This window comes from Naegleria gruberi, assembly GCF_000004985.1.
Source record: "Naegleria gruberi genomic scaffold NAEGRscaffold_21, whole genome shotgun sequence".
In the NCBI taxonomy this organism is placed as follows: Eukaryota; Heterolobosea; class Eutetramitea; order Acrasida; family Naegleriidae; genus Naegleria; species Naegleria gruberi.
In genome coordinates, this window is record NW_003163306.1 from 262,079 (window position 1) to 280,165 (window position 18,087).

The window sequence follows — 18,087 nt, forward strand, 5'->3', positions numbered from 1 at the left end:
GTTTTTTTCTTCCCGCTTTTTTTGAATTTTCAATAAGTGAAACTTTTATTATGATGAATCATATTTAAATATTGTGTCAAAAGCTACCAATTTAATAATATATTATAATAATCCCATTGTTCTCAGTAAACTTTATTGAAATGTTGATTGGGTTATATAATAATTTAATTATTTTAAAACATTCAACAAAAAAATGTCAAATACACCAACAAGCACATCATCAACAGATATCGGAAGAAGAAAACGATTGGGAGAGAGTAATATTGATGAGGAAGGATCGGAGTTGTTAGCTCCTACCATTGAAGAATTTCAAAGGTGGTGCTCCAAATTAAAAACTGTTGAAGATTTGTCAATCTTTCAAACATTTTGCAATGATTACTTGGATAAATTGATTCAAGAAAAGGAAGGAGAAGCCAAACAACTTGATACAGAATTTGAACAAATTGAAGATGAGAAAGTTTCGGAGGAAGGTGCCTCTAATGATAGTGAATCAACTAGTAGTGAAGAGGATGAGAATGGAAAACCAAAACAAACTACTCAAGAAATTATCAAATCAAATTTGAAAGTATTGCAAAAGATTAAACAATCCCTTCGTGATAGAATACCGAATAATGATGGTTATGCTCCAAATGAAAGATTTTACTTCCCAGGTGAAGTTGCAGAGGAAACCAATCCAAATAGACAATTTGAAGGATATAGCAAGTACAACACAATTAATGTTGATGGTTTCTTGTATGACAATGAAGAAATGAATGAAATGTTTAGAGGTGGATTGATTCCTGAATTTTATTGTGAAAAGTGTTGCTCAAGTAATCATGTCAAACCTATGAATATCATTTCACATAGTTTTTCACTTGATGAATTGTCATTTATTTTCTCTCGTCAGTGTGTAAATAGAAACGCTTGGATTAGATCAAGATTATTGGAAAAGATTAAGGTTTCATTAGGAATGAATCCAGCTATCAAAGACAAACAAGATCACAAATTATTATCAAAGAAGAACATGAGAGAAAATGGTATCGTTATGATGGATATCGGAAGTAGATTGGGATCTATTCTCTACTATTGTTACTTGTTTGTTGAACCTCTTTCAGTCAAACAATTAATTGGTGTGGAAATTAATGAGTTCTTTGCCAATTTGCAAAAGGAAATGGTCAAACAGTACAAAATGGATGATAGAATTAGTATTGTAAATTCAGATATTATGAAAGAAATGGACTTGATTCAAACATGTGATCTTTTAATTATGCACAATGTGTTTGAGTGGTTCTTTTCACATAAGGAAAATCAAGCAATTTGGAAAATTTTGAAATCTCAATTTCTCATTCGTAAGGGTCTTCGTATTGTTACTTGTCCTTCCATTCAACAATCCTTATTAGATGCTGGATTATCCGATATTCTTTCCATTGATGGATGGCTCAAGGAAATTCCACTTGCTTATCCACTCGATGACAATGACGAGGAAATGCACACTGAAATTCACCTCTATGAAGTTTTATAAATTATTATTTACAATTATTTGATGGTTTAATCATTCCTAAAGATTCCGAAAATTAATTTTCTGATTTTTCTTCCGATTTCAAAGTTTCAAGATGAATTGGCTTGACATCATTTTCCTCAAAGTACTTTTTAATATTTGTCTCGTGTACGTAGTGTCTACATAATTCCTTTCCATTCTCTTTGGCAACCATAACAGGAATGTCAAATTGATACATTTCATAGAAGGATTCATTTCCCTTTGCCACAATATCAACCTTTTCAATTTCGAATGGGTATTGTTTTTGCAAGGTTTTTAATCTGACCATTGCACGTTCACAAAGGGAACACCTCGAGTCGGAACGAGTGAAGAATTGAATTATCAATCTTTTCATTTTTTTAATTATTGAATTTTAAATATCTTACAAAAATACAATTAATTATTATTTTACATTATTTAATTTACATGATAAAAATTACAAGTTCTTGTTACTCAATTCTAATGTGATTAAACCTCTAGCATAGGATACCCAGTAGATTCTATTCTTACTTTCAATGTAGAGGAATTCCTTCTTTGATTTGGCTAAGAAATTGTTGGCTATCACTCTCATACGAGTTTCCTTGGTTTGTTCAATGGCTTTAGTTCCAAGAATTGAGGCAGGTTTAGATTTAACAGTATTTGGATTCAAACTCTTTCTCTTTGATGAAATTGGTTGTGGAACAGAGAATTCATCATCGTCACTACTAACAACTTCAACATAGAAATCATCCAAAAGACCCTTATTTTCAGTAGTGAGGGTTGAGGTACTATCTCCAACATTGGTTCCATTATTTCTTACAGGAACTTCGCTAGTAACTCTTCTGTGAGCATTGGATAATCCTCCACCTGGTGAATTGGCAGGAATGTTTGGATTATTTTCAATATTGTTTGGACCAAACTTTTCTGGAACTTGAGTGAAATGTTCAACAATGGTAACATGTTCTGGATCCTTTTCATCTCTCATAATCTTAATAGAGTGATTGTAATCTGACAAGTTGAAATACTTCTTGTTGAATTGAATTCTGGTTACAGCTGGTTCTGCAGTTTCAATAAGTCTGAATTCCTTCTTGAAAGAGCTGATATCCTTTACAACGAGGACATTTTCAACCAATTGAGGGAATTCCATTGATAATCTTCTAGAAGCACCCAACATTCCATATGTTGAGAACAATGAAGAGACATCATTTGGATTTAATTTTGGTTTCTCCTCAGCATTTGAAATATCTAAAAGTGATGGATCAACTCCAATGAAATTCATCATGTTTGCTTTTTCATTATTTTTGACATCAACTTGTGGATGAATGACAAATTGGAGACGAAGTGGGCCAGTTTTTTGTTGTGGTCTATTGCTTTGAGTATTCATATTAGAAACCATATTCGAAAGTGAACTAAAGAAAGTATTGGAATCATAACTCTTTCTCTTGGTCAATGGTTCACTATCAGCATCATCAGCAGAACTTGATCCTTGTCCAGAAACTCCACTAGATTGTTGAGAGGGAACATATTGATATGGTTTCTTCTTCTTTCCAATATATTCATTATTTGTGGTATTGTTATCATCCATATAAATTTCAATAACACCATTTCTGACAAAGCATTCCTTATCAACAATGTGACGATCAAACCAAACACCACTCATATACAATGAGCATGGTCTTCTGAGTGGATCCTTATCAAAGAATATCAAACAACGTTGATTAGAACGATTGGTACGATCTTGGAAGCAATCTGAAACATATAATTGATCTCCAACAATATTATACAATTGATCAGAAACATCAAGCATAAAGTAATCAGATTCCTTGATTATCTTTTGTGCAAACAATTGCAAGTCATGGAATCCATATTCAGGAGCATCTAATTCAGAACTTCTGTACTCTGCAGAGTCAAATAAATTCAACTCTCCACTCTTCAAATATTCCAAGATGAGAGCAAAGTACTTTGGATTTCTATCAATAAAGTAGCATCCATTTTCATCCTTGATAAAACCCAAATGCTGATTTTCGTCCAACAATCTGGTAAAATAGTTTTCAAAGACTGTTGTTGAAGTGGACGAAACATTACTTAGTCTATTATTGTTTTGATTTGATGAAGAAGTAGTTCCTTCAGAAAAGCTCATTCTACTCTTACGATTGTGCAAATCAACAAAAGTTGAAAGTGAATTATAAGCCAAATTATTAGAATTGGTCAAATCACCACTACTTCCAGTACCACTATTACCTGCTGTTGTTGTTGTTGTTGGTGTAGAACCTTGAGGAGAGTTATTATTTGTTGTGGTTGTATTAGAAAGTGGTTGTTTTTGATGAGTTGTCTCCTGATGATTCAAGTAATTCTTCATGGCCAATTGGTAGGCTGTTGGAGAACGAATCTTTTGAGAGAAGGGCAAGCAATTGCCTGGAAAAACCAACTCATTAATATTCGACTGATTAGCATTATTCTTATAAATTGCACTATGATGATATGAATTGAGAATAGTCTCACGAGTTGTATAGAGAATTTTACCTCCCACATTAAATTTGATCAATTGATGATAATGTGGAACTGGTGATGAAGAAGAACCACTACTACCACCACCTGACATTTGTTGTTGCTGTGCTTGCAGAGGAATCATAATTTCCCAAAAGTTTAAATGTATCAAAACAACTGTAAATCAAAGAAGGCTTTCAACTTTTTTTAAATTTTTAAGAAAATAAAATTTGGATTGTTGCTGCTTGGAAAGGAGATGATGGATCACAACTAAAATTGACGAGAGAACCCATCACTGCCTATTGTTCTTTATTGTCACTTGAATGATATCTGGAGAAGGATTGCATCCAAGTAAATTTACTGGGAGATGGGAACGCAGATAACAAATTGGTTCACTTAATCTTGGAGAGGAAAGTTGACCTCAATAATTGATATTTTGAATCTGGTTTTTTTTTTCAAATGTGTCAACTGAGATGCATTCAAAGTTCATTGACCTGGCTTGAATGAGGAGAATATTCTGATATTCATTTCAATATTACAATATTACAAAAATAGTTAATAAAGAATATTCACTTTTCCAAATTCAATCAATTTGATGAAAAATTAATTTAAAAAAATGTTCAAACGTGTTGATAAGCTTTTATTTGACTTGGGTTATTGTTCCAAAGTCGGAATCAGGGTAAGTATTATTATTGCAAACTATTTAAATATCATATATTTAATAATATTTAGCATTTTCTTCGTAATAATGAATTAACCATTATGAAACAACAACCAGGAAGTAAAAAAGTAACCTATGAAAAGTTTACAGGAAGTAAGAAACAACTCCGACAAGTCATTGGTACAAATAATTTATTAATTAATGGACAACCTGTTCATACATCGGATCCTTTAATTATTGCTTTTGATAAACCTGTTGATTGGTTGTCTGATGGATTAGGTTCTTTATATGATTATCAACATTTTCAATATCATCAGAAATTGAAGAAGGGAATACAATTGGGAAGTGAAACACCTATTGAAATTTTGAATGAGGAAAATGAAAATATGGAAGAAGAGGAATATGATGAGGAATATGATTCAGAACAATTGGAAGAAGTTTCACAAAGTTATTCTGTTCTTGATTTATTACCAAAGGAATATCCATTGAGAAAACCAGGTTTTGATTCGATATTACCACTTCCAGATTCCATTGGTGGATTGACTGTTGTTACACAATTGTACACTCTTGTGAAAGCTTTTAGATCAGTAAGAGCTCCATGTAAGAGAGTATATAGAATTCAAACAAGAGATAAATTTACTGGTTTAGAGGACGAGGCCTTGTTGCATTTCAGATCTGATATTAAGGATTCTTTGAAGAGGATTATTAATCCACCTGAATTTAATGTAATTGATGAGAGAAATAATATTGCTGAAATTACAATTTATGATTACAAACCTGATAAAATTCAAGAAATGATGTCCTCAATTAGACATCAACTTGTGGATGTTAAGAGAATTGGGTTGGGAGGTTTGACTTTGGATGATTTAAATCTTGAACAACCAATAGTTAACGAGGAAGGACAAGTTGAAAATAAGGAAAAAACCTGGGTAAAACTCGACAATGACTTGTTAGAAAAATTAATGAGCTCAAAGAATGAAGTTGTTGGAAGATTGAGAGTTGAAAAGGATAAGGCTCAATTGAGAAGAGATGAGGAATTGAAGCAGTTTGCAACCTCTTCCAATATTTCATCACTTGAATTTGCCAAACAAGATGACGAAGAGTTTGAAAAAGAAACTGTCATTACAGAAGAAATTTTGGGTGTAGATGAAGAATATGACCTTCCAAAGAGAAAGCCAGAAAAAATCGAAGGAAAATCAGTTAATATTAACCAAATGTCTAAAAACTTGGAATCTGTGGATATTGAGCTTGACGAAGCAGACTTGGAAGAAATGCAAAAATGGGGTGAAGAAGAAGAGGCAGCATTTGAAGCAGAAAAGAGGAGAAAAGAAACAGCCTTCTCAAACAAGAAGGGAAAGGCAACAAAGAAGAATAAACGTAGAAACTAGGTTGTATCAAAATTTAGTGGAATGTTTCAATAATACCAGAAAATGTTTGGAAGGCATCATAGATGAAATAATTATTGAGTGGCTTTCTATCTCTAGTGATAATTGAGATGATTTCTTGACCAATTTCACCTCCAGCAATAGCACATACTGAATTAATTTCAGTATTAGCAAACTTACACAAGAATGTAGCAAATTCACTATCTATGAGGTCCAATTGCTTTAATGTAACATGAGGAATAACTTTTTGAACTGCTCCACTATTCTTGAATTCTATTAACTTTTCACCATCATTTATCGAAGGAAGGCACTTATTGACTGATTGATAAATAAGTAAAAGCATGACACTCAACCATACTTTTGATAAATGTCTTTGCTTTGATAAATCATGTTGAAGGGATTTTTCCAATGAAACAAATGATTCAGTCTTTTCCACAATTTGTGGGGTTTTTCTAACACAATTAATAAATCATCTCATTAATAAACACTTACATCTTGTAATTGAAATTGTCAAGATAGTCTTGGAATGAAAGAACAAATAATCCAAAACTAGTTGTTGAAATAAATAAAATGTTCTTTTGTCTACAAATATTATTAACATTAATCTAAAGATGACAAGTGTTAAATAATTAAATTAAATTTCCACACACATACTTGAAGATCCAATGGTACATTATTAAGAATAACAAAATCAAATGCATCATAAAATTCACTTGGCTTTTCCGAAAGAGAACCTTCTTCAAAGGTGACTTTCATCAAAGGATTCAATTCTTGTAAATTAGGGAAACAAGCCTTGGCTCTATTTTCACCAACATCCGATTCTCTCACCAGGAAATTACATCCAAGATCCAAGTGATTTACTTTTTGATCGTCCATAATATGTACATGTCCAACACCAGACAAGACAATATTCTTGCAAATTTCCGTACACAATCCAGTCATTCCGTAAACCAAAACTCTAGTTCTCAACAATCTTCCTTGTGATTCCACTCCCCACAAACGAATTTGACGATCATAGATTTTAGCTTGCTCATCAGACAAGACTTGTTCCGTTCCACCATTAGCAGTATGTTCCACTCCCTCCATTTTCGTTGTTGTATTTTTTTTAATTAAATTTTAAATATAATTTAAAATAAATTTATAAATGATTTTTCTATCATTATTTATTCTTCTTGTTTTTCATTGGAATGACCAATATCCAATCCTTGTAATTCTTTCTTGTTGTTGTTTTAACATTTTGTAATTTCCCGCCAATTTCATCTGTTTTAAATTTTAAAAAAATTCAAACAATTTCCTTTCATTTTCTCATAAGAAATAACAATGGAGACTGTTTGTGTTACAGGAGCTAATGGATTTGTAGGATCACACATTGTCAGGGAATTATTGGCAATGGGACAATACAAAGTTTGTGGAACCATCCGATACGATCCGCACAGCTCCGATCCACTGATACAATGTAAATTCATTCATCTGATGAATTTTCCAAATGCAAAGGAAAATCTGGAATTATTTAGAGCTGATGTGATGGAGGAAGGATCATTCGATAGTATCATTTCGAAATGTAATTATGTGATTCATACAGCATGTCCTTTCTATTTGACTCCCACTGTGAATGATACGCACAATGCTGAAATTAAGTTATTGGATCCTGCAGTGAAGGGAACGAGAAATGTGTTAAACTCTGTGGAGAAATATAGAGATAGAGTGAAGAGGGTGATTGTTACGAGTAGTACTGGGGCTTTAATTGGATTTGCTGATAGAGTATTTGGAAAGGTTTATTATGAGACGGATTGGAATGAGAAATCATCTCTGATTAGTAATCCATTTGCATATAGCAAAACTATGGCTGAGAAGGAAGCATGGAAATGGTATCAGGAAATGATTGATAAATATTCGAATGAAAGAAATGGAAATATACCTGTGGAGGTAGTGAGCTTGAATCCTGTTCTAATTATTGGACCTATTCTTCAAGTGGATAGAGTGAAAATTGGTGGAATTGGAGAGCTCAATTTCAGTAACAAGTTAATTTTCAATCACATGATGAAATCAAAGATAATTCCAGGAGATGATGGTAAAACAACAAAGGCAGACGGTTTCAGTATTGTCGATGTTAGAGATGTGGCAAAAGCTCATGTACTGGCTCTCACTTGCCCCAATGTTAGTGGTGAACGATTCGTCCTAGTGAGTGAAAAATATCAATGGATTTCTATGAGCAGAGCCATCTCTAAACAATTTCCTCAAATCACAACCATTCCCCACATTATCAAGGATGAAATGGGAGAAGAGGAGGGCCTGTACAAAATGTTGAACTTTTCCAACTCGAAATTCCAACAATATTTTGGATATGGAGATTTCATTCCAATTGAAAAGTGCATTCTCGACACTACAGAATGCTTTATAAGCAATCAATTCGACCAACTGTTGTAATTGGAAATTACATTTAACAGAATAGATGAAACTTAGTAATAGCTGAAAAAGAATGAATTCTTCTTCACATTGCACAACATAGCGCGAATTAGTTCAAAAATACTTTTAACATATTGAATTCAGAAAAAGGCAATCCAATCATCTCCAAGATTCAAAGATTCTCCTTCGTACAAATTCGAATCATCTCACACACGTGTTTTTCATATTATTACTCCTACAACTCCTCTCCAGGTTGAGTAAAATACTTGATTGTAAACAACTGAGGTTGAAGAATATCTTTCAAAAAAAAGTTGTAACTTGAATGCCCTCATTACCTTCGACTCCATCACTAAATAATGAAGCCTCGGAAGAGGAGGAGGATGTGTTTCAGCATCACACAAATAATACATCATCAACATTTTCACCTACGACACGAATAATAGCAACAACACCAGTTGGTATCAATGATGCATTTGTGGATCATCCGATTGCCACAGAAATTCGGACGCCACTTAAATCACAATATAGCAATAATCCTTTATCATCGACGGCTTCGTTTAGAAGAGCATTATCTACATCATTTTCTAGTATTGATTTGAAGGAAATGAAGAATAGAAAGAAGGCACAAGTAGTAAATTACTTTGGAAAGGAAGCTTGGAAATTGAGATGGCGAGGATTTGTTAATTTATTGAAATCTAGAAAATTATATGAAACTTTATTAATTTGTTATCTTTTCATTCCACTTGGAGTTGGATTAGCAATGCTAGGACCAACAATGCCAATACTCTCTAAGAAACTTGGAGTGGCAGAGGGAGAGATGGGTATATTATTCACAATGAGTATGTTATATTCTAATGAAATTTCACATGTTTCTAATGATTGATTAGGAGGTATTGGATACATTCTTTCATCAATGATTGGTGGATGGGTTTTGGATTTATTGAAAGGAAAGGTTAAATCGATAGTTGTACAGACAATTTTGAATCAGGTATTATTACTTTTAGGACTTGTTCTTTTGAGTGGAGCTTTTATAACTATTCCTTTCTTGAATAGGTTTTTATTCGTGGCCATGACATATTTCTTTTGTGGACTTGGTTTGGGATTTATCGATTTGACATCTAATGTTTTAGTAATTTGGGTTTGGGGAAATAATAAGCTTGTTTCTGCTTTCTTGCAATTTTTACATGCATGCTTTGGTATTGGTTCATTTATGTGTCCAATTATTGTGAGAATTATCAATGATGCATATCCAACAATTGAGGGACAAGAGGAACATCCAATTAAGAATGCATTGGCTTTATCATATTTCATTGGTGCTGGTATTGCTATTAGTGGTGTCATTCCAATTGCTATATTTTGTTTCCTTGCTTATAAACGTCCAGCTGATAAGAAGGCTACAGAACCAACAAAACAAATTGAACAAATTTCAAAGAGTTTTGAGGATGTTGAGGAGAAGGATTTCAGAAATATTGGTGATATTATGCATGATATGGAATTAGAAGAAAAGTCTCAGGACTCTATCGAAGTGAAAAATGAAGAGCCAGAAGAGGAACAAGAGGAACAAGATGAAGAAGAAGAAGAGGGTGATAAATTGATACAAGCACCTCTTTGGAAGAAACTTGTAGTGTCTGGTTTGACAGCTTTTGCATTATTGAACTATGTTGGAGCTGAAATTGGTTTTGGTTCACTCATTGTTACATATATTGACAAGACTAAGGTCACAACTGAGGATGAAGGATTTTTAATTAATTCTGCCTTTTGGTTGAGTTTTACAATTGCAAGATTTGGATGTATTATCTTAACCTCAATATTTTCTGATGCTACCTTACTGGTTTTGGATGCTATTGGATGTTTTGCTGGTATGATTCCATTATTGATTTTCCCATCTAGTCCAACAGTTTTGTGGATTTCTTCAATTATATTAGGAGCAGCCTTTGCTTCTCAGTATCCTTTGACTATCAGTCTCCCAGCAAGTTATATGAGATTTGAAGTTTCTGGTTGGATGACCTCAATTATGATTTTAGGAGGTTGTATTGGAGAGCTTTTGATTCCTTTAGGAATGACATTGGCTTTTGAACACATTAGTCCAGTTTCCATCTTTTACTTGATTTTCATTGCTTGTTGCATTGCTTCAGTTTGTTATGCCATACTCTTGATTGCCTTTAGATTTAAAAAACAAAAGAAAGTAGAGGAAATAGTGGATGAGGTTGATGACAAATCTACAGAACAAATCGAATAAACTATTGTGTTTCGTTGAAGCGTGACCCTATTTTTTCCTCTCACTTAAAAGCCTAATTGCACCCTCAACTATTTCAATCTTAAATCAAAGAAATGAATCATTCTATTGGAATGGTTTTTTATTTTAACATTTGAAATAATTCAAATAATATCTACATTTTTTTTAATTAAGAGAGGTAGTTGAAGTAGCGACGGATTCTGTTCTTCTCTTCATAGATTTAGATCCTTTTTTCGTATGATCTCCCAATACAAACAACTTGTTCAATAAGTGGATTAACATTGGAACGCTTAATGTTACACTATCAAAATCAAGATTATTTTCTTCGTTAGCTTGTTTTTCCAAGAGTTCATTCAAATCCAATTCTGATTTGATTGCAACAATTCCTGTTGCATTCACTACAACTACAAATATACCAGGTTTAGTTGATGAAATCTGAATTTTTACCATCTTTTTAAGGGTACTTGATAGTGTGGTGTTAGCAATAACACCCTTCTTTTCCAAGTCACTGAATTTGAAAGTAAAAGGTCCAACTGATCCTTTATCGGATGAATCGGTTGGTTTGAATGTCTTGGAAAGTGTATTAGTAAAATAGGTATTATACATGTCTAGTTGGGTTTTGAGATACTCCCTCTTTTCGTTGATATCACTTAATACTGATGTAAGGACTTCAATCTTCTTTTTAAGTGTTTTTCTCATGAGCTTTTTTGTTTCCAATTCTTCAAATATTTCCTTGACTAACATGGTATCAAATTCTTTCTGTTCTTCTTCAGTTATTTGGTCTTGTAAAAGTTTGAGTTGATCGATAGCTACTCCAATTCTCTTAGCAAATTCTGAGTTTTGTCTTTCATTACATAATGTTTCACCTGCTAATAAAACATCTGAAATACTATAGGTAATGTCATCCTTTGGAAGAGAAGGCAAGTCTCTTAAAACAGTACTAATAAGATCTTTGACATTCTTTTTCAGAGTTGAATTATTTGCTAGACTGTCATTTAACTCTATAATTTGAGTTGGATTTTTCAACTTTAAATTGAAATAATAGTTATTCTTGGGCGAGAGAGCTTCTGGGGGAGGCCCAAACTTGTTCAATTGTTGAATAAACTTGTACAACAATTCATCAAATTCTGTTTTAGATGGTTGAGCTGATTCAGATGAAGATTCAATAGTCAATCGAGCACCACCAGTGTTTGCTGGTGTAGTTATTTCTTTCTTTTCACTATTATACATTGGCGAAGTTATAGTATCAATATTTTCAAAGCAAAGTCTGTGAATGAGGGCAACTTCGTTATATGAAATGTTAACTGCTCCCACATCTCCAGAAAGTTCGAAAATTTCTGCCAACTCTAACTTTTCAGCAATTTCATCAATATCGCACATTCTCTTCATGTATTCGTGCATTTGTTTTGTGTACTTTTCTATAATTACATTGAGAGGAATCATATATTTTTCTTTAGCACCAAATGGAATACCATTACTCAAATTTTGAATTACTTTACAAATCATGGTAAGACTCTTTCTTTGATTGGTAGTTAATTTCTCTTGAATGATATTCGATTGATCACTATCACAAGTGGTAATGGCTGGATTCACCCATCTCAAAAATATTAAGCCACCACAAAGTGAATAAATTTCCGTTTCTGTAGCATTATTATAGGTTTCTTTACCGTATTGAAGAATTCTCTTACACATAAATCTAACACCGTATGGTGTTTCATCTACTGATTGGAAAATTCTTACCAAAAATTGTTCAACAGATTCAATGATTTTTTGTACGCGAGGTTTGATAATTTCAATAACCCTTTCATCATTTTCTGCTTCCTCTTCTGTTGCATTCATTGGGCCATCCCAACTCTTTCCCTCTTGTAAGGCCTTTTGAACTAGTTGTTGATAAATTTTGTGAGAATTAATTTCCATATTTAAGGTCTTGTCGTTAATTACTTGTTCTATTGGCTCCTTAAGAACTTTCAATAGGAATTTATGATACATTGTACGACGAAGCATAGTTCCCAACATCTTAGTAAATGCTGTATTAGATCTCATGAATTCACCAATATATGAACATGTTTGATACTCCTTAGCTAAAACTCTTTCAAAAAGCATTAAGAGTAAATGTTCTTCTCTCTCATCAAATTGATCTCCAAATAATGTAAATACTACAGTTTGTAAAAACGTATCAACTTCTTTACCACGAATTAATCTTGTCAATATGGCAAGGTATTTAGGATCCTTTCTAAAGATGTAGAATATCTTTTGATAAATTGCTATAGCTTCATCTCTGAAACCCTGAGCATCATCTCTAGTTTTCATTTTGACTTTCTCAAATGATGAATCCAAAAGCTTTTTCATATCTTCTGCTTGAACATGGTTCTTGATGAGTAATCTAATCTTGTTTCCGAGAATTTCTACTTGTTGTTCAATAACCCAATTTTGTTTGGCCTCCAAAACTAAATTCTTCTTCAATTCCGTTAATTTATCAACATCCTTGCTAGTTTCATCTTCAATTGCTTTACCTTCCTTCTTTAAAAAGGATTGAAGAGATTTTACAGAAAAGGTTCGAGAAAGAACAGCAACAGATGAAGTTGGTGGAGGAGGAATATAATTAGTGTGTTTTTCTTGTTGTATCGAATCGACGGACATGATGATGATAATTCTATAATTTCTACTACTCTCTTTAATTAGCTACAATTAATAAATATAATTATTATAATAATAATATTAGCAATATTTCATCCACACTTTCTCTCTCAATTAATAACAATTAATGTTCTAATTATTATTATTATAATAAAAATTGGTGGTGTTGGCTACTACTACGAACACCACACTCTCCCAGTGCTATATTCAATCTATTGGACTAACACTCCACGGTATTGCTGCTCAAACTCTGTGTTAGGCTATGAAATCCCCGAAAGTTAAAAAAAACTTTTTTTTCGTGATGAAGAGAATTTCATTCATTTCTGTAACAGAGCATAAACTTGTCTTGACAACGGCGTAACGGTTGATAAGAGGAGGAACAAACTCGTCAAGTATGAAGTGAAAGAATCAAAAAGGTAAAAAAGCTCCACTTAAGATAATTATGTGAGGAGCTGTTCTGTGAGGGAGTGATCCTTGCAACGTTGCCAATTCATCAAAATATCTAAGAATTGTAAGAATCAACTACATTTAACTACTACTGTTGTTGTTACTGCTGATTTACAGCAGTTAATAGTTCAGAGATAAGGAGAATATATTCATCCAAGACTTTATTGCATATCATATTCAATGATGAATTGTTGGGTATGAATTGCTTGTTTTTCAGTGTCCATAATTTTCATGGTGCAGACAGTTTTCTTTGCTTTCAATGCAAAGTAATCACCAACATTTCTCAGATCAGTGATTAACACTACCTTATCTTCATTCTTTTCGAATTGACCTAATAATAATTGGAACACTGTTTCGTTATCACTCTTGATAAATTCATCCAAGAAACAGTTCAAACCAGTGTTGGCATAAAAGACAAATTTCACACGATAGGATGCACTAAGTGGAAGTTTGATGGTTGTTATATCGTATGGATCCAATAGGATTTCTTTCTGCTCTGTTGATTTGGCATAGGTCACTAAGGCACAAACTGATTCAATATTGATTGGATCAGCTTCTGGAGGTCTGACAGTCACAATGTATTCCTTCTTACTGAGCTTTACATTGGATTTTTGTGCTTTCATATCTTCCACAAACACTACATGTCTGTTATCACCCTTTGATGGGTTGAATGGGAATCTATTCGAAACATGAATTGGAATATTCTTAACTTTTTGAATGGCAGCAACAATCTCAGTTCTTCTCCAAGAAGAGTACAAAAAGTCGTACGAGTTTGGAACCTTGAGGACAAAGTATCCATCAGTGTATGTACTAACATAGATACTTTCAATATCTGAAATATCAACTCGTCTCTTCACCTTAAAATTGGAAGGATCAATATTGTAAACAGCCAAATCACTAACAAGGAATATTCTTCTCTGAATCTTACACTTATCATTAATCTTATCTAGTTTGTCAGCAAACAAAACTTCCCTATCACCATTCTTTGAAAATGTCATTTGAAGTTGAAGATTTCCTTCAGCATTGATATAATCACGAAGATAGGAGAAGTTCAATGAACAACGACTTCTCTTCTTCTTATTCAGGTAAATATCATCAAAACCAAACATTTTGCCTTCCATTTTACCTTCATTTCCAACAATGACCCAACGATGTTCCTTTTGGAAACAATTACTAACAATATATCTCACTAGTGAGAGGACAATATTTCCTTTCACTGGTGGATCTGCTTTGGTGAGGCCGTTAATGAGCTTAGTTGCCAATGGTGCAGTATATCTATCGATAAAGTATCTCACTTCATTTTCCTTCTTTGTGAGACGAGTTGCAATTCTGAATTGAGAGCTTTCAATTTCATTTTTGGAAATGAGTGATTTGATTTCTCCTTCAATCTTTTGAATTTGACCAAAAAGTTGAACCTTACTGGAATATTCTAAAGGACATGTTGAATAGTATTCAAAATCTGATTCCAATAAGAATTCTATACTCTCTAACAGAACAATGATAACAATCAGTTCTTGAACGAGAGGAAGTGATTGACCCATGAATGATTTCACATGTTTGAATGATACGTTGGTTTTCTTCTTATTTTGGAATGAAAGAATGTTCAATACTGTGGTTTTCAACATTTTGTAATCTGTTGGAAGATTGACCTCCTTTCTAAAATCAAACAAGATGTTCAATCGTAAACTTCTTATCAGGGAAAGCACAAATGATTTCAAAGAAGAACTGCAAGCCAACTCAGTAATCGGAAGGATACTCTCCTGACCAATTCTCTCCTGTCTGAAAAAGTTGGCATCCCACCTATCATCAATTCCTTTTTCCTTGTGGTAGGCCAAGAAGAACTGAAGAGAAAGGTAATCCTTTTGGGTAATTTCTGGGAAGAGAGTAGTATTTTGAGAGTTTTGCTTTTGTTCATCGACAATTAATAAATCATTTTCAATTTGTTGAGTATATTCCTTTCCTTTGGTTTCAATATCTTCGTTAATCATTTTAGCATATTTGAGAACAGATTCATTTTGTAAAATATCACATGGATTTGGTCTATCAAAATCAGAACTTGACAATAGAGATAATGTAATGTCTACCAATGCTTTGGCATCCTGTAAGAGTTCTTCCTCCAATTGCTTCTTTCTCTTTTTTGTCACTTGGGAAACACCTAAATTGCTTGGCTCGTGTTCAACTGCAAAATCGCCCTGAGAGAGGTAAGTTTCCAACTGTTGTTTCACAACATGCAAATCCAATGAACGACGTTCCTTGAGTTTCATCATTTCCTTCTGATCATCCTCTTCAAAACAAACAGGTTTGCATGTCAATAATTGATAGAGTAAAATACCCAGACCCCATCGATCATCAAACTCTGTTGTTCCATAAAACTCTTCAGGATAATTGATATTTTCTGGTGGGACAGGTGTTAAAATGTAATCGAAATGAGAATGTTGCAATAGCTTCTCATTTTCCTTATTGTCATCTGAAATGACAACATTCTTCTTGATTAGATTCTTTTGCATACATGGGAAATTTGTTAAAAAGTACTTGTAATGACCTGTTTGCTCAAATTCAACAAGAATATTGTGAAGTGTCAAATGTCCATGTCTAGATAATACTTCCTGAACATAATCATCAATTTCACTACTCGAAGCAATTGAAATTCTTTCTGAAATAGTTGAATCTGATTTGGAAAGGGCAGATAAACTCTGTTTCACTTTCATTCCACTCAAAGTAGAAGCAACTTGAATGAGCAAGTTGTAAATTGAAAGTAAGGAAAATTTCTTATTGAGTTTCTGATATTTGGAAACCAATTGAAATAAATCTCCATCTCCACAATATTCCATCGAAACAAATGTTAAATTATTCGATTTTTTCTTTCTAGCTAAGAATGAACTGGCAGAAACAAATTCTGATGTCATTGGTTGTGAGAGAATGGTATCTTCATCTGTGGTCATTGAAGAATTGGATTGAAATTTGAATAATCTATTCAATCTAACAACATTATATGAAGATAATGAAATTGCCTTTAACTTTTCAAACTGTTTTATCCAATCAAAACATTTCCATGATATCATGCATCACAATATATTCAATCCACAATCATATACATAATAATAATTAAATGGTAATCATTTCGAATACATGTAAATTATTTCACTTTAAAAATGTTTTAAAAATTTACCTGTTGAAATTTAGTTTCAAAATCCTCACCCTCATCCTCCTTCAAATAGACAGGTTTAATAACCAACAATTCATTGGAAGTTCTATCCTTCACCAGAACTGCACTCGATTCAACAATTGCTCTCTTTCCACCAACACTATTTAGAAGAAATGATGAAGAATTTGAACTATTTCCACCAAATGATGATAGAGGTGAAGAATTTGTTCCATAATTTGGAGAATCAAATCCACCAGCACCACCACCAGCACCTCCTCCAAGAGCTTGTTGTTGTGAAGTCTCCGAATTTGAGCCAAAAGTTGGAAAGAATGAAGTGAGTGAAATTGGTGTCGTGGGAGAGGACATTGAATCATAACTCGTATGATTGGATGATGAAGAAGATGATGGTGAATTATATTGGAGAGATTGATTTTGTTTGGCCAAGTATTGACAACAATATTGATCACCATAATAGGTGGAAATGTAATCAACTTCATGTTGGAGGGAACGTGTTGAGGAAATTGATGGAAGTGGTTTGATAATGTCATAGTGAAATGTTTCTGCACCCGTTTCTTCGTCAATGATGGTGAAACCAGAACATGTCGAATTGATGGCAAGATACCATGGCATTTTTTTTAATATCACTTGACAGTTGAAGGATTTTAAATTGTTTTATTTCACCAACATACAACTAACTCATTGAATTTTGATGTATTTTGAAATAGTGAAATATTACATTTTTTCTTTTTCAATTTTGCAACTTTTTATGAAGATTTTTCAAGGAATTCAATTTTGAAATTGTAAAGTGGTGAAAATTGTAATGAATTTAAATGATTTTTTAGTGAAGTGATAACATTTGATAGATAACGAATAATACTTCAAATTTATTATCCTAAACATATACACAATCTTTCAAAATCTTGCAGCAATTTAATATGGATGCTGCTCTCGCCAATAAGTTCAATAATTATTCTTGGAAGGATTGAACGTAATGCATTCGTTAAAATTGTCTGCCTTTTAGTCAAGGATGGACAATCGATCCTATCCTCTTTAACTTGGAACCCAGTTACAATTCTCACTGTCACTTGTCAGTAATCGTAAAATTAAAAAAAACTGTTACACCTTCAACGTGTCGATCATCACACAGTTTTGATCTCAGAACAACAACAAAACATTATCTAGGTGATC

General features: G+C 33.0%; 8 protein-coding genes across 8 annotated transcripts; 4 read left to right on the plus strand and 4 right to left on the minus strand.

The window, feature by feature from the left end:
- Positions 1-193: 193 nt before the first annotated feature.
- NAEGRDRAFT_33265 (uncharacterized protein) lies at positions 194-1,501 on the plus strand (the record flags this gene model as incomplete). The annotated part of the gene is made up of 2 exons (XM_002677669.1): positions 194-881; positions 978-1,501. 2 exons carry the CDS (start codon positions 194-196, stop codon positions 1,499-1,501), a joined length of 1,212 nt encoding a protein of 403 aa, XP_002677715.1.
- Positions 1,502-1,908: 407 nt separating this feature from the next.
- On the minus strand, positions 1,909-4,211 carry NAEGRDRAFT_79575 (uncharacterized protein). The gene has a single exon (XM_002677766.1). The coding sequence runs from the start codon at positions 4,125-4,127 to the stop codon at positions 1,953-1,955; it is 2,175 nt and encodes a 724-aa protein (XP_002677812.1). The 5' UTR covers positions 4,128-4,211; the 3' UTR covers positions 1,909-1,952.
- A 387-nt stretch (positions 4,212-4,598) lies between these two features.
- Positions 4,599-6,031, plus strand: NAEGRDRAFT_67065 (uncharacterized protein; the record flags this gene model as incomplete). Its single annotated transcript, XM_002677670.1, has 2 exons — positions 4,599-4,661; positions 4,715-6,031. The coding sequence occupies 2 exons, from the start codon at positions 4,599-4,601 to the stop codon at positions 6,029-6,031; spliced, it is 1,380 nt and encodes a 459-aa protein (XP_002677716.1).
- Positions 6,032-6,044: 13 nt separating this feature from the next.
- NAEGRDRAFT_33321 (uncharacterized protein) lies at positions 6,045-7,114 on the minus strand (the record flags this gene model as incomplete). The annotated part of the gene is made up of 3 exons (XM_002677767.1): positions 6,045-6,480; positions 6,521-6,633; positions 6,683-7,114. 3 exons carry the CDS (start codon positions 7,112-7,114, stop codon positions 6,045-6,047), a joined length of 981 nt encoding a protein of 326 aa, XP_002677813.1.
- A 243-nt stretch (positions 7,115-7,357) lies between these two features.
- Positions 7,358-8,209, plus strand: NAEGRDRAFT_2919 (uncharacterized protein; the record flags this gene model as incomplete). Its single annotated transcript, XM_002677671.1, has 2 exons — positions 7,358-8,008; positions 8,051-8,209. Coding segments are annotated over 2 exons (810 nt in total), but the record flags the coding sequence as incomplete, so codon positions are not given.
- Positions 8,210-8,756: 547 nt separating this feature from the next.
- NAEGRDRAFT_67068 (uncharacterized protein) lies at positions 8,757-10,673 on the plus strand (the record flags this gene model as incomplete). The annotated part of the gene is made up of 2 exons (XM_002677672.1): positions 8,757-9,273; positions 9,322-10,673. 2 exons carry the CDS (start codon positions 8,757-8,759, stop codon positions 10,671-10,673), a joined length of 1,869 nt encoding a protein of 622 aa, XP_002677718.1.
- A 162-nt stretch (positions 10,674-10,835) lies between these two features.
- Positions 10,836-13,310, minus strand: NAEGRDRAFT_67069 (rasGTPase-activating protein; the record flags this gene model as incomplete). The annotated part of the gene is made up of 1 exon (XM_002677768.1): positions 10,836-13,310. One exon carries the CDS (start codon positions 13,308-13,310, stop codon positions 10,836-10,838), a length of 2,475 nt encoding a protein of 824 aa, XP_002677814.1.
- A 589-nt stretch (positions 13,311-13,899) lies between these two features.
- On the minus strand, positions 13,900-17,529 carry NAEGRDRAFT_57903 (uncharacterized protein; the record flags this gene model as incomplete). Its single annotated transcript, XM_002677769.1, has 2 exons — positions 13,900-16,534; positions 16,924-17,529. 2 exons carry the CDS (start codon positions 17,527-17,529, stop codon positions 13,916-13,918), a joined length of 3,225 nt encoding a protein of 1,074 aa, XP_002677815.1. The 3' UTR covers positions 13,900-13,915.
- Positions 17,530-18,087: the final 558 nt, after the last annotated feature.